Here is a 25,665-nt window from a genome sequence, read left to right on the forward strand (position 1 = left end):
ATCAATGAAAAAGTTAATTTTTCCAGAGAATATCTTTCAATGGCTATGGATCGGCTATAAAATAATTTATTAATTCGATAATATTTTTATTATTACATTATAGCCATTATTATTAATAATTCAATCAAATTAATTTTAGCCATTGTATTATAATTTGGTGCTTTAATTCCAAGGCATTATACCAATTTAAATGTAAGTTTGGGACAGGCCATACTTACTTCTAAGTATTGCCATAATGTACACTTACTTAACCCTACACCGTCTTTCTTCATTTCTCTTCCTTCCTCTTCTCTGCTTATTCAATGTTCTTCCTTCCATCATGGCCTTCAACATGTCAGTACCTTTCAATATTTCTTCTTTTCACCTTCCATGCCATTTTCAGATTTCTCCCAGTAACTTCATCTCTCTGCCTACCCTATTTAAAACCTCAGCGATTGCCTTCCTCTCTGTTGAACTTATTTTCTCAATTCTCTACCACACCAAAATCTACACCCATCCTCTAGCCTCAAGACTGGGCCTCACATCCATAAAGCACTCTGGTCCATAGGGGGAAACTTACCCCCCTTTCCCTTATGTATAAATTTCACATGCCATTGATCTAAGTAAATCAATCTTGAGGTTTATTACAGAGGCTGGTGATTTCAATTGCATGTCCACCACCAGTCATTTCAAACCTCAAGAGGCCATGGATCTTTCTGAGCTGTGGGCTCACATTGGCCTTTCACCTTTAGCCAGTCCCATCAACATTTTGCTTCCAATTTCACCTACTGCAGACTATCTTGTTGCAATAGACTCCTCCATGGGTTCCTTGTAGAGCTAATGAATCAAGGTCATGTATAAGGAATTCAATCATTATTGCCAGAAATAAAATCCAAGGTGTTTACAAAAGAATATTCTTTTCCAGTCTTAAATAAAATACAAAGCAGGTCCAATATGGTTATTTGGCACTTCTAGAGAGAGGCACATAGTTAATAATTTACTCAGTATACAAGCTGGCAGCAAACACAATGTCACGTTTTATTGCTTGGCTTGCTTCTTCAAACTTTGCGACCAACATGACATCTCCAAATGTGTTTGCGACTTTCTTCATGTCTTGGAGCATTTCATTCAGCTGGACTATACACCTCACAATGATACCCTCTTGCACATCTGTCAGCGGTACAATTTCAGCAAAGGGCTGAAAATAAAATAAAAATTTTCAATTTCAGCTGCAAATGAATGAGTGCTCCAACCTCAACTATCAAATTCCCCATTCCCTGCAGATGTTTTGCTAAGATCTTCAATCATCATTATTAATGTCAGTCAAAAATATAATTAAATTTTGGGCACATTTCATCATTTTCATAAAGCCTTTCTGAAATATTACACAAAATTTCCCCTTTTTAAGAGAAAAAAATTGTCATATTTTTAGTCATTAGTCAACTATAGTTCATTTATTTATCTGTTTCCTAGATTTAGAAAAGGCGTTTTATAGTGAATTGAGAAAAATAAATGAATGAATTGCAGAAAATATGAGGGTAATCCCAAAAATAAGGTCTCCATTTTTTTATAAATGCAAAAATCAGGTTATTTTTTATAGTAAATACATTGCTCTAAAGGTTGAAAATTTGTCTATTTTTCAACATAATGGTCATTTTGGTCGATGCATTTTTGTAGATGCAGTGACAGTTTTTGTACGCCCATGCCATACAAGCTTGTAACCTCGTCCTTGAGAAAGTGTTGAACCTCGTCGTTGGAGGTGAATCACATTCTGGTCAAATTTTCTTTCAACTTAAGGAACAGGCGGTAGTCATGGGTGCCAAGTCCACACCATAGGGTGGGTAGGTAATGATGTTCCATTGAAACTGTTGCATGAGAGCCACTGTCTGATGGGCATTGTGAAGGCAAGTGCTGTTGTGGAGAAGGCTAATGCCCTTCCTTAACATGCCTTTGCTCTTCTCTGGTTCTAAATTGTCCGATTGAGTTTTTCCAGTGTCTCACACAGTCCTTGTCAGCATTTATTGTGGTCACAGGAGGCATAAAGTTGACCGACAATACACTCTTTTGGTTCCAAAACACAGTTGCCAAGAGTTTACCCCGGTAATCTGTTGGAATTTTCGTGGTTTGGGTGAAGAAGAATGCTACTGCTCACATAATTGCTGGTTGGTCTTAGGTGTTAAGTGGAATGCCCAAGTTTTGTCGCTCATGACAATTGAGTCCAAAAAGTTTCTCCTTTTCATTTGCATAGTGGCAAAAAAACTTCCTCGTTAAAACTTGCTTTATGCATTCAAATCCGAATAACTGCGCTAACTTTGCACTTGGCAGTAGAGTCCAACGGGAGCTCCATTCTCAACAGCTGCCAAGCCAAGACTGAGCGTTTAAGCGAGGCTGGCACATGTTTGGGAGTGGGGGAAGCAAAAATCACAATTATGTGGCCAACAGCCACACAAACAATTTTCATTTGTTCCCAATGCTTAGGAGACATTACTTTATGGATTACCTTTGTATAAGTAGATTGGAGGCTATTGAAATGTAGATGTATAGAAGCATGGAGAAGGTCAAAAGGACAAAACGGAAAACAAACAAGGCAGTACTACGCATGGTAGGGGAGGAGAGTGGATTGCTGGGAGAAATCCAGAGACATGAAAAATGGATGCAGAGCATTTTGATTGGCAAATGTATGTTGGAGGATACTATGATATAGAGGGGACAATGTTAGGCAAACTAGAAAGGGGCAAAAATAGGATTAGTATGTTGGATGGAATGAAGGGAGAAAAGAAGTATCCCTAATTAAAGAGGAACCTATGGTAAGGTTGGATGTCAGGTTGTGTTTTATTAAGGTAGAATTTTCACTTCATCATTTGGTAACTTGTGTCCATCAAAAACCTACCAAAACTGGGAAATTACCAACAATAAAAAGGCTTCAAGTAGTGCAAGGAGACTGAATAACAAGTCATGTAGGTATTGGCATGAAATAACTTATGGCCATTTGAAAGCACCCAGATTAAATCTCCTAATACATGTTCTCCTGTTGCTATCTGTACATTAAGAAGATACCAAATTTCACTGACATTATTTTGAAGCAAATTAAAAGAGGTGAACATCTATGGATGACACAGCTACAACACATCAATATGGAAGGTTACAAAACTTACCATAGGAAATCTTTAGTTCACCCATCAATACTTCTAACTGAACCAACTCAATGCATTCAACTAATGACAGCATGGAAACTTTCTGAATAGTTGAGATTGGAACTGACATTTTATGAGGAGTACACGATGGGTCACATGCAGCCAAAATTAAGGAAATAATTCACCAAAAATATTTAGCAAGATTAACTCTAAATGCCCAAGGAATTAATTGATTGAGCTTCGGACACATTTTTGCCACGAAATGAAAATTGACAGTGCCTGGCAGTTTATGTAAGGAATGAATGGGAGTCGAAGAAATAAAACTCACCTTGCTCAGGGCCCACTCATACACAACTTCCACAAGACCGAAGTTCAACTTTGAGTCATTCATCATTTCTCCTTGTTCCAATCCACAATCAATCTGCATCTTATCAACTTCTTTTGCAATGTTTTCTATGGTTTTTTTGCCCTGCAAGGAAATGTAATACTAAATCAACAAGGGACTCAAACTTAAAAGAAAATAAATTAAATGCATTAAACAAGAGGTGAACATTTTAATTAGAACGGAACACATTAATCAAATTCCCAGGAATAATATTTTCAAATTTTACAACCAAGAGATCTTGAATGAAAAGCACAATGATTTTATTGATAAATTCTTTTCAATTACTGCACTGCATGATGAATTCTAATTACAATGTCAGAAGTAGGGGCAAAAAAAATTTTGATGGCCAAGAAAGTGACGAGAGACAGAAATATCTGGGGGTAACCGATAAGATATTTTACATGGATGGATATTTTAGCTCAATATGATGTAAGGGAATATATTGCATACTGTTGGATAATATCCTATTACAGCTCTGCAAAACACCCCACAAACTTAAGCAAAATCAGCACAACCCCAAGTCGGGTGAATGTACAGTGAGTTACAGATACAAGAATTAGGCCTTTAGTTTAGGCATAGAAAATTGAAGGAGTAAATCCATATGACAGTAACGTAGTAAATCCATAAATCATAAATTCATAAACCCTAATTGAACTGGGAGAACAATGGGGATCATTTCACCAATTTATTCGAGAAATAATCTCAAGGAAGAAGATCCTAAGGCCAATAAAAATAATTACGAAGAACTCCAACTATTATTGGCCTTAGGATCTTCTTCCTTGAGATTATTTCTTTAACAGCCAATAGCTCCACATCCTCCAATTTATTCGAGGGCCCAAAGTCTAACATTCTCACACAGGGTGTAGGGGTTTGCTGAACTGTGGTTGTTGGTTTCAGGGAAGCCTGATGACTAGGTTATATGATTTGTACTTCAAGATGGTTATAAAGACCTTGAAACTTCTCCTTACAATAATTTAATGATATATTTTGGCTGATTGGTGAAAAAATTAGTGGCAGAGAAATTACTAAATTACAAGAATGAAATCATCCAAGGGAATTGTATATAAATTCTGACCAAATAAATAATAAAATTATGAAAAATACTCAAAAAGTAAATGATTACCTCCTCCAAAGTTTTCGTGAGAACTGGCTCAATGTTGGTCTTTGCTTGGAAGACCAAAGCAGAGAGTAGAGCTGCCATCTCTGTGGGCTCCATGCTGTTGAACACATGCTGAAATATGATCTCGGTAAGAATTAGCTCCTGGTTGTTGCTGCTCAATTGGCAGGCGGCTCGTCCCTTCATTTGCACTGTGGGGATGGAATCAGAGTGAAATACGTTAAATGATGTAAGCCAGAAAAGATAAATGTCAAATGACATTCCCAAATATAGAAAGTTAATATGATAAATATATATACAACACAGCAAAATTTTTTATTTCACCTGGAATAACCAATGAATTTCAGATATAAGTAAGTCCTTAGGTAAATAATAGAAATAATATGCATTCAATCCACATTCTCAAAACCTAGTAGGCATGTGCATAAAATGATAGAAAGGATAAAATCCCAAATTCCCAACTCCTTCCCTTTCCCTTCAAAGGTACTATTGAATCTGTGTAATATTCCTAGGGTTAAGAGAAAGCTTATAAAAAAAATATATATCCTTAGAAATAGGAGCGAAAAACTTTTGTGATCGAACTGTTTTTACATACAATTGTAGAACTGTACAGGTACATTATACCAACTTTGGAACTAGGAGTCTTTAATTGATATTTTTCTTTGATTAGCCCAATGCCACTTCATAATTCCCTACTAAAATCATAACAATTTTTGGTCTGTTGATACCATAGTTGATACTTATCCACAGAAAATACATTCTCTCAAAAATGTAACATACAGTGTGCATTTGATATGATATAGCCCTGAGCAAGATACATGGGAAAATCTTGGTTGAATATTTATTTTAGCCAACATATTATTTTTCCACGTCTGATAATTGAAATCCTCTATGACACTAAGAAAGAACAATGCCATCATCATAAAATGATAAAAGTACTTAAAAGCTCATTTCAATTACATTATAGGTTTGTTTATTTTAAACAAGAATAATGTTTGGAAAACAAACAAGGGTAATGTTTTTTAGTGCTTAGATTTTAAAATAATCGAGATTTGAAGCAAAGTGTTCTATTAAACTCCTCTTTTTACTCACCATGATTGTTCTGGTCAATGTACTGCAGCTCCCGCAATACTCTAACTCGGGCACAATACTCTGGGTAGAGTGAGAGGCTCTCATGTGACTTCATAAACTCCAATTTAGATTTCCTATCCTCCAGCCACTTTTTCTTGAATAATATTTTAAACTGTGACAGAAAGAAAATTGGTAACAATGATATATGGTTATTAGCAGAGGCAATCCAGAGCCAAGTTTGTTAGTGCCATTAGAAGAATAGGTGGTTGGTTTATTACGGTATGATGTTCTGGGAATGGCAGAAGAAATATTTGGAGAGAGGGAAACCTGGCATCGACATTAGCCTACTCTCCACAAAAGATGCCCAGGGGTCACATAGTTCAATGTCTCATCCAACAAATTGTATACTTCACTTGACACCCGGAGGTTAGGTCACTGCACTTACCTAACCTCTAGGCAAACTAATTATAGCAAATTCTATCCAAAAGGTTTCAGTTCATGGTAAATATCAACCTGAGTAAAATATATGTAATATTGAAGTGGTCCCTGATATGGGTAAAGTTTGTGTTTGACAATTCTGTCACTGCATTGGAACCACAACTGGGAGAATAAAACTATAATTGTTGAAAATAAAACACTTATTTTTACTCTATATTAGCCAATTACCAATACAACGGAACCTCATTATACGAGCATTATCTGTTCCACGAACTGTTTCGTAAAGTGAAACAACTTTTTGCATCTAAATTAATGTAAAATATGATAATGCATTTCAAGCCAAAAAAATAAATAAATTATGCACAAGGTTTATTCAAAGAAAATTATGTACACACTGTTCAAGATCGCTGATCACATTCACCTTAACTTTCATCATGAAAAGAAGCAACTAGGAATGCAAACTCGACTTGTAAAAACAAATAAGAATTGAAATAAATTGTTAATTATTTATGATATGATTCCTTTTTCCTAGAAAGCCAGCAAAAGGCATTTGCTTTCACCGATACTTCAAAATTAAGTAAAAATGCAACTCAAAATGATCGCTAAATAAATTTATGATGTGAATCTCCACTGCTTCATTAGGGCGATTCCTTGTACTCATGGCATGATGCAAAAGTTTCCTGTGACCTCCATTTCTCATTTAGCCTGCTGTTTTGGACTCAACACTTCTTGAAGACTCATGCAGTTTTTAAATGACTAAAAAGCTGAAGGTTGATTTTACAATCGTCCCTTGCATTTGCACAAAATAGCAGTGTGAAATGGCCTTTAATTGCCGTGTAGTTGGGCTTTGCATTCATTTCTACTGTTATGTGGACAAATATACATAGGTTTGGTTTGACATCTTCTTCCCAAACAGAACTGTCTCCGCATAATTAGAAACACGTTGTGGCAGGTAACCCTCAAAAACTGCGAGCTTTTTGCTGCTTCACCATACCCCATGATGCCGTGGATGACAACTCTTCTTGGTAACTTCTTGAACCACACACAGGTCCCCTTAAATACTTGTTTGGCTGTTGATGATTCTGACATCATATTATTGAGGTCGGCAAAAATCACTTTCCCCTTTTCTCAAATTATATTCTCATTGATCATGTTGCATTGCAATTGCTTTCTGTAAAGGCATATGAGAAGCAAACTTTCAACATCATCGAGAATACGTAGCCGTTGCGTAGATACTGTTGTCACTCCATTTGAAGCATCTATCTCCTTACTCTTGTCCATGTTCTTTAAGTAAATGCCAATCATTGATGTGCATACTAAATCAGCCACGCTGACACCTTGTTCCCGATTTTCAATGAATTTACTTTTAATTTCTACTGTTATTTTTTATTTTTACCCTCTTATGGCTTTCTTCTCACAGATTTTTCTTCAGGGTCAATTTTAAAACTATGTACAAAATATTATTAAGCTTTGCACTAAAAAATCATCAATAATATGTTTTAATGCAAGTTTGGAAAAATGTGTGATCGCTAGCAACACTAAGATGCTAGTGGAACGAGTGCTAGAGACCAACTGCAGTAGCAGGCATGCAATAAATCTGGGAATTCCACTCTCCTCATCACTTGTTATACGAAAAGTTGCTTGTAAAGTGAGTCATTTCCGGGACCAATAATTTTGCTCGTTATGCAAATTAATTGCAGTGCCAGATGCTCGTTAAGTGAGGCTCCACTGTACTACCAAAAGTTTGGCTAGAGATAAACTATCATTTTATACAAAAATGACAAATGAAGAGCAGAAAGCTCTTTTCAGTAAGATATTTTCTGGTAGTTATATTGCATTTATTTGTCTAGGGTCTCCCATTTGATGGAAACTCTCTTTCCTCAGCACTGATTTGACCGCTTTCTCAATTAAAAATGTCACAGCTTAAATATAAAACCATTGCACATTTGGTAAAACACATCCCCATGGAATGGCTTTCCCTGGCTTAAGGCACAACTTGCAAGTAGTCTGGTCCACAGGAGTGGTTACTTAATTATAAGATGTGCCAAACCATCATGCGTCCGTTAGTAACTAGCAAGGGGAAATGTAAAAAATGATTAATAATGTGAGACACTGAGGACTACGTGGAAAGGAATGGAGACTTCTTCATAAACACCACCAGGATAGAGAAAATTACAATTTTTCTGAAGATTTCGCTGACAACAGTTGCAAAAGCTCAAATGCAGCAGCCATCAAAAAATCATTTCTCATAATCATCAATTATGTGTAAATTTACATTCCAATACAACTCCTCCCTGGCATATTGCTTTTACATGAAATACAACAAATAAGCATACGTGACACCACCATCACTGAATATTTCAAGATGAAATGTTAACATTTGGATTTTTCTACAAAAAAAAGAAACATTCCGCAGGATATCATGAGAAAACAATAATTTACCCAAAAATTATAATAACTCACCTGATCCTCGAAATTCAATGCTTGGCTGAAGTCAAACTTGGATAGTTCTGATTTCAGAGCCATTATTGGTTCAATTATCCGGAACATTTTGATATCCTTAATTCCAAGGTCTGTCAAAGGATTGAGCAATTGCATTGTTTTGATGCCAGAGGATACATCAAGGGATAGCTGAGTCAATTCCCTGATCACGTGAGAACATGAAGGTCCAGGAGGATCTTGTCTGAAATAAATGAAAAAAAAAATGAAATGCTATTGAGATTTGATCCAACTCTTAAATTTTCCATTCCCTGGGCGGAATGGCTGCGATGACAAGTGTTATTCACTATTACTGCATACAGATATTTTTCCAAATTTTTCATAATTGTTTTGTCAGATATGGAACTAAGCACAACACACGTTTCACATCCATTTCCTTTCAGTAAATATTTAATTGATTTTAGGTGAACTATTTTTCATGTTCATCAAACTTCTGAGTTTTTCAATTGGCTTAAAACAGATAGAAAAATATAGTATGTAAGTTAGGTTATATTCAATATGCAAGCCTAAGAGAGCAAGTCACCTCTCTGAATTAACTTTTAATTACTTTAACTTATAAATTAAAAATAAAAATAAATGTGATGTTATAGTAATTTAAGTACTTATAAAATGCTGGTGAAGAAAAAATTCAAATCGAACTTGCATGTCAATTTCTTGAACATATTTCTAATAACTAAAATATATGTGATTTCCTTAATACTATTTAAATATTTTTATACACCATCACTTTGATAAATGTCCACCATGTTTCTCTCATCCAGATGTATTGCATGTGGAATCAATTGTCGGAATTAAGTTTGTGGAAAGCAGACGAATTATCAGAAAGTAATACTATTCCACAGGGTATTAAATACGTGAAAAACTCCAATAGCCATAAACAGTTTACCTTTCTAAACAAAGTACAAATGAGATAAGTAGGTTGGAAAACTCACTTCGACTTGTGTTGTCGTGACGATTAACCTTCAGTACGCTGAAGAGGGCTACTTTGTGGCTGAAATATGCGTATTCGTATTCACCTTTCTTATCCTTTTCTTTTTACCTTTTCCCCATCCTGACTTGTGGCGTTAGCCAACTAATCTCATTTGTACTTTGTTTAGAAAGGTTAACTGTTTACGGCTATTGGGGTTTTTCATTTATTTAATATTACTAGCCGTAAGAGCTCAATTCTATCAATATTCCACAGGGATTGGTTTGTATCAACTGGTTTTCACATGTGATGAATTCATACATGACCTTACACCCTGAGAATGATGTCTTACGTAAGAGCTAGTTCTGATTTCAGTATAATTCTTATGTTCTTTACATGATAACCATTCACACAGAAATTTTCCACATAACGAAGGAAATTTAGGTAGTTTGATTTTTCAGATTAACTCATGAATGTCAACTAGTAATGATTAACACAACAAAATTAACAACTGAACAAGGTTAATTCAAGATGGTGGTGGAACATTGGATGAGATTGTCTTTGTTTATCGCGATGAGCACCTGATTATACTTGCTCTTCTAGTGGGCACATGGGAGTATGGCAATAGGGGGAGGAGATGAAGAGGTTAACCAACTGACTCCTTCACACGAGCCAAGTGTTTTACATCTCATTTTCATACATTTCTTCCATTTTCTTTCAGTTACATATAATATTCCACTTCATGGGAGCTAAATTATGATCTGAATGCACATCTACTCCCAGAAAATTGTTTTTGAAATTTTTTGTTTCTAAAAATATGAATGATGTGTGCAGTCAGATAAAATTTTAGTTTAAGTTAGCATAATCAGATCAGTTACTTATTTTTTAGCAATTTTTCCATCATGTAAAACAAGAACTTACATGAATTTATATGCTATTCCAACCACCTACCTGAACCGTGGTATTTGCCTCTTGTCCCAGTCTGCAATCACACGGTCCACCTCAATCTTGATTATACAATCCACAATAGCAAGGATGTCACCTGATTTCACCCAGGTAACTGTATGGTTGCCATGCATGAGCATTGACTCCTCAGGATAGAGCTCCTTTGGATTGGCCAATGAGAGCAGTTTGTTCCAATGGTCCTCCTGCTCATCAAACTCCACTTCAGCTGCCGTCTTCTTCACTTTCTGGATGGGTTGTCTGCTGCAGAGGACAGAGAAAGGTCAAGTGCTTGAGTAGGAGGTAAGAAAAGCACACCGAGAACCTTGTGAAATGACAGGATGCTGATGGAAAAGATCCATACATACAACAGAAGGCATTTTAAATTTTAAAACTGCTACCAATTGTTAAGGGTGAAATATAAAAACAATCCCTCAAAAAGACATGAGAATTAACGCATAGACATACACGCACAGTACAGTTGTGGCACATGAAACATTTTATTTTGGAATGAAATGATTCACAAAGAAAGCGGCAAGATTCGCAAAAAGTTACAATGAACGAAAAGATAGAGTAAGATAATTATTATGCAACAACAAATGAGGGCTCCTTTATGAATAATATGACTGCATGAAAAACTATTATTACATATTTGGTAGCCTACTATTTAAGGTATGATTTGGATTGGCTGAAACTTTACAGTGCCTTGCCACCTCAAAAGACACAACCTCATACTATGAAAGTAATTTGAAAAGTTTCCGGAATGGAATAGAAATAAATGACTTATCTCTGTGAAACTTTTTATATTTAATTGAAATCTCCCTGTACACTAATGCACTTGGTCCAGTGATATTCTAATGTCTTGATTTCATCTCAAAAATTAGTTTCCTTCAGCCTACAAAATATCTGTCAACTTCGGCTGTTAGTTCTTTGCTTAAGAGAAACTCCGTCCACCGGGGAAAATTGAGTTTGGGGAAGATTTAAAAATCTGACAGGGCCATATCAGGCAAATAAGGGGGGGTGTGGCAACAATTTGTATTTTAATTCTGCTTTGTATTCGTACCCTGCTTTAGTTGGTCCGGGACGTAAGCGTAGCATTATTCAGTAATTGTTTGACCAGTGGGAAGATAATCTATCAGCAGAATCCCTTTTGCATCCAAAAAACTGAAGCCATCACCTTTCCAGCCAACCGTATTGCCTTTGCTTTCTTTGGTGATGGCGAATCAACATGCTTCCACTGATTTGACTGCTGTTTTGTCTCTGGGATATAGTAGTGGACCCAAATTTCATCAGTGGTTACAAAAAGGAGCAGAAATCTTGTTGGCTGCTCTTAAAACGGGTCGAACATTGTTCGGGAATTTCCATTCTGATGTGTTTGTGATCCTATGTTAAGAGTTGCAGCACCCATTTAGCACATATTTTTCTCATTTAAAATTCCACTGTTAAAATATGATATGCTCATTCAGATGATATCCCTACAGCTTGAGCGATTCCTTGCACTTTCAGTCGGTGATTCAACAAGACCATTTTATGCACTTTTGCAATAGTTTCTGGGGTAGCGGCACCCAACGTGGATCATCATCTAAGCTGTACCGATCAAACTTTAACTCGTTTGTCCACCTGGCAACAGTTGAATATGAAGCAGCAGAGTCCCCCAGAGTGTTCTGAAAGTCAACATGAATTTCCTGGACTTTTACACCTTCCTTTGTGAAGTATTTAATCACTGCTCAAATCTGAATTTTTTCAATCTCCACCAATTACTACACCGAAAAAACAACAGAGAGGTGTCTGAACCACAGATCTCTTCCCAGAGCACTTTTACATTATGTGTTTACTCATAAAGGATTATCTATTACTATGCAGGAAACAGAAAGCACTGACATCTGGTGATTCTTAGAACCTTTCAAACTAGCCTTGTCCATACACAGATTCCTATCATTGCCACTTCTGCTTACTTATGTTCCACTAGGCCTAATTAGTGAGCTACAGTAAACTTTTAATTATCCATGATGGGATTATCTATTATCCATATTTTGTTGATTATTCATACTGTTCTCTTCCCATCACCTAATTATTTTAGTGAAATTACAATTGCAAAGGTAATTAAATATTTGTAAGTTCGATAAACTGTAAAATAAATATATGGTTGAAATACCTGGGCTTTCTTAAAATTTTTTACAATAGTTTTTAATTAATTCAAACATTTTTTGCACCATTCATAATTTCCCATTATCATTTCCATCACATTTACTTGTCCTGAGGATTCCATATCCTTCTTTAAGGTGAGCAAATACATAGTCTTACTCTGAAACAAATAAGTCATTAACTATATACACAGCATTATCTTAATTGGTATCATACCATGAATATGAAACTGTATAAGTGGCCCATTTTTAAAACTCATCTTTCCAGACTATGTGATTAGTTTAGCTTTCTGAGAAAAATAGGTTCTGCTATTCACTTTATGATAGTTCTATGTCCCTGCAAGTCTATAATTCTACCCTTAGGTATAAAATGGCAGAAAATGGAAAATATTTTCTTCCTACTGCTAAAAAAACTCTAATTAATCACACAGAATGAAAAAGGTTATGTTCCGCATATACTGATGACATTGTAAGTCTATCTTAAATACAAATTTTGACAAAGAACTTATACACACTTGGCTTTGATCTTTGTAAGAATCTACGTTATGGCCTTTAAAAGTTCTGCAGCACAAGCATCCAGACATGAAATGATTTGGAATTAAAATATTATGTTTAGTTACACATAATGACTACCGATTGGTCTGAACAAATAAAATTGAATTGCTCTAAAGACTCTGATTCCCAAGCAATAAATTGAAGTTCATACTTCTACCCTTCTATCTGGGAAACCAATTTTAAATTGGGCAATACATATACTAAATGAAAACATTAAGTCTTGATAATTACATTTGAGTGTCAACGAGATTGATCTCGGAGCTGTCGCCTTGGTTTTCTTCATCGTCACACAAGTGGAGGACGTAGAATGGTTTGGTTGCTCTAGATGCAGATGTAGAAGTGATCTCGTTCTTAAGAACTACTGCCAGGTGCTGGCGATATTCCCCATAGGATATGATCACTACGCGACCAGGAGCCATTACCTTCATTGCTTGGCTTGTCTTCATAATGACGGGCTAAGGTAAAAATTATCACACGTTATTCATATGGAAGACTGATACAGGATGTTTCTCAGGAACACAGAAAATTTCCTAGTGTAATAGAGTGATGCAGAATAAAGGATAAATATACGCAAGTAAATTTTATTTTTGTTTAGGTTATATTTTCAGTTTTGGTTCAGATAGCTCTGGTGAATAGATGGGTATTGAGCTATCAATGCTTGCAAAAGTAAACAAAGGCTTGATCACTTTCAAAAGAATGATCACCATATTAAAAGTTGTATGGTTTATGAGAAATTTCATAGCATTTAAAAGTGACATACAAATGTTTTATAATAAATTATTCATATCTTTCATAAAAAAAGATGATTTAATTTTCCATATTTCCATTGCAATATTATTATGCAAAAGTAAGCACATAGATAGTATATATTTTCCACTATTTTTGAGATGTATAACAATATAGTTCAAGATACCGTGCGCCAAAGTATTTTAAGAGAGAAACCCTTCATGCCAATTTCTTTTTATTTTAAGTGAAATACTCAAGTTTTATGGATTGTACAAGGCTTGTCTATAAAATAAGGGATTCAATTTTTTTTCACAAATAGAAAAACACATTTCTTGGCAATGAATTGTACATTGATGGAAAGGATGAACATTCAGCTATATTTTAAAATAATCACTATTGTGATCGATGCAGTTTTGCAGGTGCTGCGGTATTTATTGTATACCCTCCTCATAGACTCTTCTCCACATCCCAAATGTAGCATACATGTACAGTGGTACCCCCATTGAGACTCGTCGTCAGTTATGCAAAGTCAATGAGCCACCATGTGTGGAAGTCAAAAACGAGTGAAAGTGGTTCAGATTTCAAGGATGGATGTACATATGTTCATGACAAACATCATTTTGGTCGGTCTTCAATTTTGGTCGTCTACATCACCCAGGTAGTGCTCGCCTGGGAATTTATTCCACCCAGGTGTGACTTCAACCGAGGGACCAGAGGATAATCACTACGTGTTAAGTCCAGGTTGTAGGAGAGGGTGTGGGTGATGATGTTCCATTGAAATTGGGCCAAGAGATTGGCTGTTGCACGGGTGGCATGGGGCCAATTACTGTTTTGATGAAAACAGACTCCTATCATCAGCATTCCCCCCTATTAACACAATATTTTAATTGTAGTCTAACCAACATCAGGGATCTGTTCACACAGCTCACAAACCATCACAAGCCGATCTTCAAGCATTTCTTTCTCCGATTTTGCCATTGTTTTGTCTGAAACCGAGGGCCGACTGAAATGCTGTTCGTCATAGACACCTACGTTCATCCTTGACCTCTCTGACCCACTTTCGCACGTTTTTGACGTCCATAAATTGTGGCCCATAGAATTTGTATAACTGATGATAAATGTCAATGGGGGTACCGCTATATGCTACTAGTGCGACTTATGAGAGTTCTACGGCAAGGGCATACAAAAAATGCCACAGCACCCACAAATCTGCATCAATTCCAGTGGCGATTATGTCGAAAAATAGCCGTAAGTCCAGCCTCTTCATCGATGTACAATTCCTTGCTAATAAACGTATTTTTCTATGTGAAAAAAAATTGGAGACCTGATTTTTAACAGACAAGCCACGTAGATTCCACCAAATCCCATATTTGAATTCAGTGACAGTCGAAAAGTTAGGGAGTTTGGTGCTTCACAAATCAGAAATTTCATTATTATGTGAAACTGTTATGCTAAATGCACACATAAATTTAAGTGTAATGAGAGTATTTACTTCATTGCAGTGTAATTTCTTTAAAACATCTAGGAGTGACTCTCTTCAATCAAGTTATGGTTTCCTTTTACTCAATATAAGTAAAAATTTATGTAAAGAATATTCGAGGCTTACTTTCTTTTCTTTTTTCTAACAGAGTTAAAGTGTTGCTCACCATATCATAGCACCACTCCTCAAGGAACTTGGTTGCGGCCATATAGAACTCATCCATCTGGGTGATGAGCTCAGCTGACGTCACCTTCATCTTGTCCAGATCCCTAGTCTCGCGCTCCATCTCTTCAGCCCCAATCAGCGCCCTTAGCTGAGACTCCACCTCGGGCAGTTTGGTCTGCACTTCCTCCACCTGCCTCTTGTGCCACATCTCTCGGAAAGACATGGACATCATTTGCTCGACCGTGATCGATACACCCCTCTGCTTCATTAGGTTCAGTATCATTGAGTACGTCAGCCGGAACTTTGAACTCAGAGCCTTTGGCTTGCCTATCGTGTGTGGAAGAAAATTGGAGGGCTGGTAAGAAGGTAAACCACAATCGGAGAAGTTAAGAAGAAATATTTTCTGGCATTAAGAGGGATCCTAATTTTGGCAGTATTTTTAGATGTATAGGAAACTCTCAATCATTCATTTTGTGGATTATCTGTGCTACTCTCACAGGTTGTATTTCATCACCAAAAGATTTAAGTTACTAATAATAACATTTAAAGACTAACTAAAGAGTTACAAATATCATTTGTTGTCTCACCCTCCAGTGTCAATTGTCATGATACCAAAGGATTGATCATCCTAGTGGGTGAACTCATACGTAAACACATAATAAACAAATAAGCTCTAACATAGCTTGAAGCATACTAGACCTGGAAATTTTTGCCGAATAAATAAATGTTTACTTTGGCAAATATTTCCATTTGGAATGCTCCAATATGCATAACTAATGGGAATTCCTATTTAATAGCAAATTCATGACCAGCCAACAGCAAATTTTCTATCCTATTTTGGCATATTATATCTCAGATAGAATCAGGCAGCATGCATGAAATGTCGTTCATTTTCCTCAAAGAGCAATCTACAAATATCAGCAATCAGCAAGTATTTTTCATGAAACAAAGTTAACATTCTCATTTTGAAAGGTAAATGCAGAGCAAAAAATAATAGATAGTAAATAAACCAAAGAATACTCAATAGAAAAGGCAATGCACTGGAAAATAATACATGACTCTATTAACTAATTATTCAGAAATGTAGAATCATTTAAAAAATGATTGATTCCTTGGAAATTTTTCTTTTCAAATCCTAACTTTAACTCTCATCATGACAAACACTGAATGAGGAATTAATAGCATGGGATGGAATGCTGATTATTTACAACAATGAACATGATAGTATGAACATTCTCCGTGAAATATCTTGTCTAGACTTCATACTTGCAATGAAAATCAGTGGAAGTAAACAATAATTCACATTGAGCAATCACAAGCAATAGTAAAAGTCAGGGAACAACTCTTTTTAATAAAAAAATGACAGTTTCAGGTTTAACTTTGAGGAATTCCTTCATGAAACTTTACACTTCCACCATAAAGATATAGTATTTCAAAACCATGGTTTCGATGCTGTGCATCATCATCAGGTAGCATGCAACAAAATTTTTGTTTGCATTACGCCTGCCCGCCCACTTTGTTGCATTATGCCAATTTTTTCTTTGGGTGAACCTATTATGTTTTTTTAATTTATTCTGTTGTAACTTTATACAACAGAAAACAAACACAGATAGCCAAGAAATCTATGCACCACATATATAAACTTGACGAGTTACTCTTGGAGTTAGACTTGGGTTGGTTGAAAAAGTTTCGTTCGGAGTTAGAGTTAGGTTGAAAAATTTTAATGTATGTTACCTGATGATGATGAGCAGCATTGAAACCATGGTCGTGAAATATTAAATCTTTATTGTGGAAGTGTAAAGTTTCTTTTTTACCCTCATCTATTCAATAGTTTAGGAAAGTGAATTTAATGAAAATAGATAGATTACAAAAAATTGTCATTGTAATTCAACCAAATCGTAGATTCCGCTCACTCCATAATAAAATAAACATTTGACGGAAGGGAATGGGCTGTCGAAGGGAGGGAGGCTATTGTTACCCATCATCATGGCATTGAGGGTCTCAAGGTCAGGCACGCCCTTCTTGGCCATTATGATGACCGTCCCAGTTGGATCCAGCTCTCTCCTGCCAGCACGGCCAGCCATTTGGATGTACTCTGCAGGCAGAAGGGGTCGGGTCTGCAGTCCATCATATTTGGTGTGAGACTCGAACACCACAGTTCGAGCTGGCATGTTCACACCCATTGCAAATGTCTCAGTGGCAAACAATACCTGAGGAAGAATCAGCAATTGCAGCAATATTTCATGATATAAGACATCAAAATGCCATGGGAAAGTAAGAAAGAATGTCACCCTTATAAATCACAAAGGGTGGACTCAAACCCTGTAAAAAATAAAGGATTAAAACATCAACAAATTCAGATTATAAAAAAAATAAAATTGAGGCCCAGTTTCACTCTCGTGAACTTGCCATTGAATTAATGAGTTTAACTGAAATGAGTCACCTTATTCCTTGACAATTGTCTATTCCTTATCGCTCCATAGATATTATAAGGGAACATGATGAAATCTTAATTTTACATCTTGGATGCCTTGTAAACACTATTTCCCAACCCAAAAGATACACTTTTTTACTCCAAAATCAGCCTGTGTCTTATGGGCCAGGGGAACATGGGTATAGCACACCTGGAACATGGCTGTTCAAGGTGTGCTGTCTTAGTGCGTGTGTCAATATAGCAAACAGTGGCTTCCGTACTACTTTGCTTGCTATACACAAATGGAGTTTACTTTCTGGACAACTCTCATACAATTTATACCAAAGTGTTTTCAATAGAGTCGTCCACTTTTAGCAAACATAACAGCATAAACTATACAGTGGGAAAGGGGGAAGGGTCTATTTTCATGCCCAAAGTGATTATGATTATCTAACAAAAATCTAGCTCAGAAATAAGATGAAGCTATCAGGAAGGGAAGGGGTTTCATGAATGGAACACTTATGGGGTTACAACATAGTAAAATAAAAATAGTCATGAATTAGGATGTTAAAAAATAGAATCTTAAGACATAATTACTTTACCTTCACTTTCCTTTCTTGAAACATAATTTCAACAATTTCCTTAAGAATGGGGAGTATTCCACTGTGGTGTATTCCAATGCCTTGTTCTAACAACTCCTGCATTTTCATTACCTGAAAGAGAAAAATAAACATTGACCATATGAGCCATTACATGATGAAATAATAGAAGAGAAGAATTTTGCCTAAAAGAGAAAATATTTCACCAAATATCTGATGGGTTCTAAATGCACATGCTTAAACGACCTCAACAAGTAAAAATTATGTTGACTAGAATAGATTCATCAGATTTTTAACTAAGCTCACTTAGCTATAAGATGGATAAGCAGCCATGGCTAACGAAACAAATGACAGTGTTTCAATTAATTTCATACATTTTTTTGGCAAACTTGTTGATCTGTTAACTCTTTGAGTGCTAATGTTGTTGTGAGTGATGCTGATAAATTTTCAAAAAAGTGTCGCTCGAAGTGACTTTTTTTTCAGTATTCAGGTTTGATTACATACATTGACCCTTTTAAATGCACTTTTTTATTGAAGATAGTGATTTTTACGTGAGGTCGGCTTCATTCACATTTAAATTGCTTCTATTTTGGCTACCTTACAGTAAAATTAATGGGAAAATATTTGTAATAATCATCAAGATATACTTTTGCAATTTAAATATACAGGGTGTTAGAAAAGAGACGCTAAATACTTTAACAGGTGGTAACTATGACAATTCTAAGAAGTTTCTTTCCATTTGTAATCTGTTCAAAACTCCTTGGTAACAGAGTTATGGCATTGAAAATATTTAGTCAAAAACATTTGTTGATAACCAACATAATGCTTCATTGTTTTCATAAAAGTCAAGATTAAAGGTTGGAATCTTTTTAGGTCCACTATTTAAACCTACATTGTCACTGAAACATTGTCCTTCATTGGGATTCACTCAAATCTTTCGAGATAGACCTCAAAATTCTCCTGAATTCCTTCGACAAATGAATCATTTTTTCCATTGCATCTTTTCTAATTTCAGGGCTACATAAAAGCATTAACCTAATAATTAGGTGAAAAATTAAATTCTTTTTCAATGATATCAGCAGTGCCACTGTAACATTAATAACGAATGAGAAATAGAAATTTCTGACTAATTTAGATTTACAAATTGCCTGTTTGGGCTAGCACACTCTAAGAGTGAACATTACATAGAAAGTACTTGCTCCATCACTCAGTCACGTTGATCAAATGATGGGTACTGTTATCATCATAGATCTCTTGAGAAGTTTCCGACTCCCATGAATTCTTTCAGTTTCTCAAATATGGCTTCCCTGGCAGTGTCAATGAACACAGAAGAGGGAGCAAACTCCACAAACTACCACTACCAACCTGAGGCAGCTTCCTGTCTGGTTCCTTGAGAAGTCTTAAGGAGTGCTTGAAGAACTGGTGCACCCTGCTCTTCTCCACCTTGGTGTTCAGGTTTTGTGAGGACAATGCCTCTGCATACTGATCACAGAGCTTTCTTGATAGCGTGAAAATAACCACGGGCAATTTGTCCTTCTTCCGCAGGAAGTCGAGTAGTGCGATCCACAGAGTCTTCTCTTGTTTCATTGCGGCTGCATGGTCCATCTTGTAAAGGGGTACATTGCCCCTGTGAGTCCTAGGAGGGTGTCCCCTATTTCCTCCTCCTCCCCCTCTTCCTCCACCCCTTCCTCCCCCACCACCTCCTCCCCTACCCCCACCTCGCCCTAAGTCTTTCCCTTGAGATGAAACTTGAGGTGGTTTCTCTGTTTTCACTGACTCTAAGGCATTATGATAGCTGTAATGAAAGATTTAAAAAAAATTATTTTACATCCAATACATAACATTTAACTCTCCTTGACATATGAAAGATAGCTAATGAAGTTTAATAAATAAATATTGAAAATAATTTCAATCATCAATCTCCACTGAAGTCATCACATGATAAGCATGCACTTTTTTGTTCCTCGTATGCACTCAAAATACTATTGAAAAAAAAAAGAAACATCTTCGGATAATAATCTCTTGAAGTAACAATTGATTTTTGTCATTTCATATTTGATCTAACAATGACAGTGATACTCATCAATGATGACCACTCTTGTTATGGACCAAATTTATTTGGGATAACTTGGCTTTCAGCTTCAGTTAATGAATAACCAGTCTGATGGTCATTTTAAAAACACCTTGACATATTTCAATAACTGGTGTGTCAGCAAAACATAATATTAATTAAATAATATACAGGGTATGGCAACATAAATTCCTTTTTTAAAGGGGCTTTGCTTTATAAAATTGGAAGTTATGCTGCCGCACCCTGTACATGATATAAAAAAAAAAAGGTATGGTTATGCATACATAAAACATGAGAAGAAATATGATAAAATCATCTCTATGGGGCAGTGACATTTTATGCTAATTACAAGTTTATAGAATGTAAACTATATAGTTTTGATTGCATTGATTCATATCATAAAAATATATGCATACATGGGTGATGTAAACTTGAGGTTTTATGTAGTAAATAAATTATTTCAGAAATTTACTGCTTAAAGTAAGCTTTATATGGACAAAATACTTTATACTGATACACTTCCAAATTTTCCAAAGAAGACAAAACCTGACACCCAACAATTATTCATTTGATTTCTTCAAATAAAATCTCTCAAACAGGGCATTGAAACAACTTGAGGCTCGTAGAACCAATGCAGTCTTCCTCTGGGATTTACTGAGATAATTAGAAAATCTGAACATTTCATTATATGTACACAACAGACTACTTTATAACTCAGAAACATGCAACTCAAAACATTGGATTGAGGATAGTATAATGAATACTGAGAATCATTTCCTGTGGTTAAAATTAACTTAAAGAGACCATAGTTGATTTGATTATTCATTTTTGTGGTAATATCAGCCAAGTTTGACATGCCATTAAATTTCTTCAAGGTAAAAGACATTTCAAAACAAGACTATGCAGCATGTAGCTGAAATGCATTTATATCAACATAAGCAGTATTATTGCAAAGCCAGAAATCAGAGATGGAGTTGATCAGGTAAGTAGTAGTACCCTTGAGTTTATTAAAACAGATAAAGAAAGCACATACCCTTCTTGAAGGAATTTTCCAGTGGAGTCCAAAATTAAAAAACAATTATCCTTTGTAGAACCACCAGTTCCAGTATAAATATAATGTTCTAGAGGTACAGGGCGCTTCAGAGTACTGATTACATAGACCTTCCTCCCAACTGTCTGCCCGACCCATTGGGCAAACTCCATAGTATTGGGAACTGTGGCACTGAGCATTACAATGGTCACATTCTCTTGCAGTTGAATCAGAACTTCCTCCCACACATGGCCCCTCTGTAAACAAGCAATCATACTAATCAAAAGCCATTGATATCCCTTCAGTTAATAATAACAAAATATTTGTCCAAAACCGTGTAGAATATATCATTAGACTACAAAAACATCTTTATTTCTCCTGCCAGCCTTCATTGCTGATTGAGTTAAATACTTACTGGCATATTCAACACTCCTCAAAAATGTCACAGGAAATGATTTCAAACATTTAAAATGAAACAGTGTCTATTTGAAAAAAAGCATTCATAATGAAGAAAATAAAGACTTCAATATGGAGAGTAGTGCTTTATGGATGTCAGAGACAAGAGGATGAGCATAATTTAAAGGTTTTTGAGCTGTGGTGGAGAATGAACAAAATAAGTTGGACAGGAAGGAAGACAAACACTGAGGTTTAAAGAGAGTAGATGAAGGGAGTAGGTTACTGATGGAAGTCCAAAAAAGGCAGAGGAAGTAGATGGAAGAAATATTGGGAGGTAGAAAGCGATGTAAAAAATCCTAATAGAAGAAAGAACATTGGGTAATTAGGGTAGAGGAAAGAAGAGAGTGGGCTAACACAACAGCATGAAGACAGGCAGAAGTTATGAATGAATGAAGAAAACAGGAAGTTTCCGCAATCTTTAGAAATAAATAATCATTAGAGACTGTCCAAAATCTACCATTAAAATAGGTAGAATACATTGATTAATTGATGATAAAGAAGGTAACCTGAATTTGATTCATTCCTCACACTCTCTGTAGTATACACATGCTCATATAATAAATAACTCACCTCAGCATCGTTGATATAATGAACTTCATCAAAAATAACAAACTCTAAATCCCTGAGTGTGTCACTACCACGATAAAGCATTGAACGAAGGATCTCTGTAGTCATGATGAGGCAAGAAGCTGTTTGGTTAATCTGGATGTCACCAGTGATTAGACCAACATCCTGAAAAGTTGTCTTGAAATCTCGGTACTTTTGGTTGGAGAGGGCCTTGATTGGAGATGTGTACACAACTCTGAAAATGTTACATATGAAATTTTAGCAGAGGCAGTACAAAAAGCAAGTACATATAAGAAATGGGGATGTGGAATTCCAGTACATAAAATGTTGGATTTCTGACCAGAATGCCACGGATGCCTCTCGGTACCCTCAGTTTTACCGAAGCCCAGTGATTTTTCCGATACCAGATCTTCCTGGGAAACATGGCTGGCACAGGGAAAGGAACTAACTTTCCTACCCTGATGCATGAATTTCACACGCCGTTGGGCTTAGTAGTGAGCTCTTAACTTCACCTATCAAACTGACCTTAGATGATTGATAACTGTGGTTTAATATAATATATATCATAGATGCTTGACTGGTGGCCCAAGGAAAACCACTAAATTTCTTTATTATCAATCTCCAATGGTGTGCACATAATCAGGGAGGCTGCTGGGTCTTTAAAAAAATCCAGACTTTCCAAACCTATACAATAAATTTCCAGGTGCTTTTTTTAAAGTTTTCCACCAATATTGATTCATTTTTTAATATTCTCGATGATAATATTATTTTATATTTTAATATTTTTTAATATACACCCTTTGAGGTTCCATTAAACTGATTATTAAAGCTAGGGAAATATGTTATAGTATTCTGCCATATCCTTACTTACATAAACATACATGCGCTTAATTTGCACAGGTCAGATTAGTTAATACGGTCAGGTCAGGTTTGAGTCCCATGTTGCCATTGAACAAGGGTTAGTAAATGATTTGTCTGATATCTATTCTAATGATGATGGTACAATTAGCTTTTTAGACATTTTACACAAGCTAAGTAGTAACAAATATAGGACTTATGCTATCGTTTTTGTTGTAAAAATGATTTATAAGTACAACTTTATTTGGTTGACAATTCATTCTATTATTTGACTACTGTTAATTACTCAAAGTTTTACAGTGAGAGATAAAATACATTTGAAAAAACTGCTAGAAACAAAATTTATAAGAAAAGGTTGATTCATACTGATTTCTTGAAGGTCACAACCAAACCAGATGAATACCAACCACAAAATTTGAGTTTGACTTTGAAGTGGACAATAAACACCATCCATGCATCAGTAAAGAGCAAGCAGTCATCATTTACTGATCACCTATTGAATATCATAAATCCTTCTAAATTGGTAAACATTTTGCAGACACCACAAATGCATTACATAGGACCACTCTCAAAAATAAGTCTTACCATTCTCATCATGTTTTTTGAATCAAAAGGCATTATCTAACGTGAATTTGTGCGACAGAGACAGATTATGAATAGTGAGTTCTACGTGGAAGTCCTCGCAAGGCTGTGTAAATGAGTGCAACGCATCAGTAGGAAGGATATCTTTGCCAAACAGGAGGCTGCACAATGACAACTGTCTCACACAGTCTTCCTCGTGACAAGTATCTGGTCAAGCACAATGTTGCAATGCTGCCCCAGCCACCCAACAGACCTGATGTGGCACCACCAGACTTCTTTTTGTCCCCAAGAATTAAAAGGAACTTGAAAAGGCAACCATTTGGAATGCTGGATAACATCAAAGAGGGCCGTGACAAGATGAGTGAATGAGGTTGCTGTTGACACCTTCCGGGTGCTATTTTGAAAAATTTTAGTTATTTGTACCTCGATCTGCAATAAATGTTTTCCCAGAGTTATTCTACTTAATTTTGAGACAGACCACATAAGCCAGCTAGCCTTGACAATTATGCTTCCTGACTGCAAGGCTGTATCTGTCTACAGTGATGACTACCTGGCTCCTGGAATACTTCAGAGTAAAAGTTAAAGTTGGCTTTATAGAGCCTAAGTGTTTAAAGTTGGCTTTAACTTCGTGGACTGTGGCACGTCACGCACGACTACGAATGCCTGTGACATTGTATGTACCGTATTTCATCACTACATATTGGTCCTTTTAAAGCCCCCAAAATTTCAGAGTTTAAGAGATAGCTAAACTACCTCGATAGCTAAACTGGCTAAAGCACTCGGCCGGACATCGAGGTATCGGGGTTTTGAATCCCAAGCAAAGGGGAATGATTTTGAAAGTCTGAATTTGTTGCATAACTTCAGAGTATGTTTATCAACACTGTAAGGTGTAAAGACGTGGCTTGTCTCTTGCATAGCAGAGTCCTGGAAATGAATAGGTCACTACAATGATCTGTTGATATGACTGCATAATCTCGCTACTATGATGAAAACTAAAATGTTCCCTTTACATATGTCACATCAATTATCTGATAATTCTAATTATTCCCAAATTTTAACCTGCATTTATTTTCAGGGTTTGACAATCTAGGCCATGGCCTGGCTGATAATATGATTATTGTGGAAAACAAGCGCTAATTTAAAATATCAAAGTAAAAACCTTAATACCTTGTCTTATTCCTCATAGCCATGGCAATGGCATATTCAGCAACCACAGTTTTCCCTGCAGAAGTGTGTGCAGAAACAAACACATGGTTCTTCTTCTCTAAAAGTAAAATAGCCTGAAAAGTAAAAAATATCAAATGTAGTGACATAATAATGAGTAACCAACAAGAACCAAATGGCAGGAAAATCCTATGTTTTATTAAAAATATCCCATCAAACATAAGTAATTTTTATCATCATTTTCTGCTTATTACGTGAAATTCTGCATTATAACAAGTACTTTTGACATTATAATGATGGTTTGTACATTTCTAATACTCTTTTAAATTTAGAAGTCTGATAAAAAACAATAATACTTGTTATAAAATCAGAAGATTTAGCAT

The 25,665-nt window shown here is 35.8% G+C and overlaps 1 protein-coding gene across 1 annotated transcript in view; it reads right to left on the reverse strand.

The window, feature by feature from the left end:
• Positions 1-877: 877 nt before the first annotated feature.
• tst (superkiller complex helicase subunit twister) overlaps positions 878-25,665 on the reverse strand; it is a 29,201-nt gene continuing 4,413 nt past the window's right edge. Inside the window, exons 6-19 of the mRNA XM_071591232.1 lie at positions 25,286-25,398; positions 22,682-22,913; positions 21,659-21,912; positions 19,920-20,349; positions 18,558-18,668; positions 17,521-17,752; positions 15,544-15,869; positions 13,403-13,626; positions 10,482-10,736; positions 8,588-8,807; positions 5,708-5,858; positions 4,622-4,806; positions 3,442-3,582; positions 878-1,177 (exon numbers count right to left, since the gene is read on the reverse strand). Of these exons, the coding sequence (XP_071447333.1) occupies positions 977-1,177; positions 3,442-3,582; positions 4,622-4,806; positions 5,708-5,858; positions 8,588-8,807; positions 10,482-10,736; positions 13,403-13,626; positions 15,544-15,869; positions 17,521-17,752; positions 18,558-18,668; positions 19,920-20,349; positions 21,659-21,912; positions 22,682-22,913; positions 25,286-25,398 (3,075 nt within the window). The 3' untranslated portion in view covers positions 878-976. The remainder of the gene's footprint in view (positions 1,178-3,441; positions 3,583-4,621; positions 4,807-5,707; positions 5,859-8,587; positions 8,808-10,481; positions 10,737-13,402; positions 13,627-15,543; positions 15,870-17,520; positions 17,753-18,557; positions 18,669-19,919; positions 20,350-21,658; positions 21,913-22,681; positions 22,914-25,285; positions 25,399-25,665) is intronic.

This window comes from Hetaerina americana, unplaced genomic scaffold, assembly GCF_022747635.1.
Source record: "Hetaerina americana unplaced genomic scaffold, ioHetAmer1.1.p SCAF_44, whole genome shotgun sequence".
In the NCBI taxonomy this organism is placed as follows: Eukaryota; Metazoa; Arthropoda; class Insecta; order Odonata; family Calopterygidae; genus Hetaerina; species Hetaerina americana.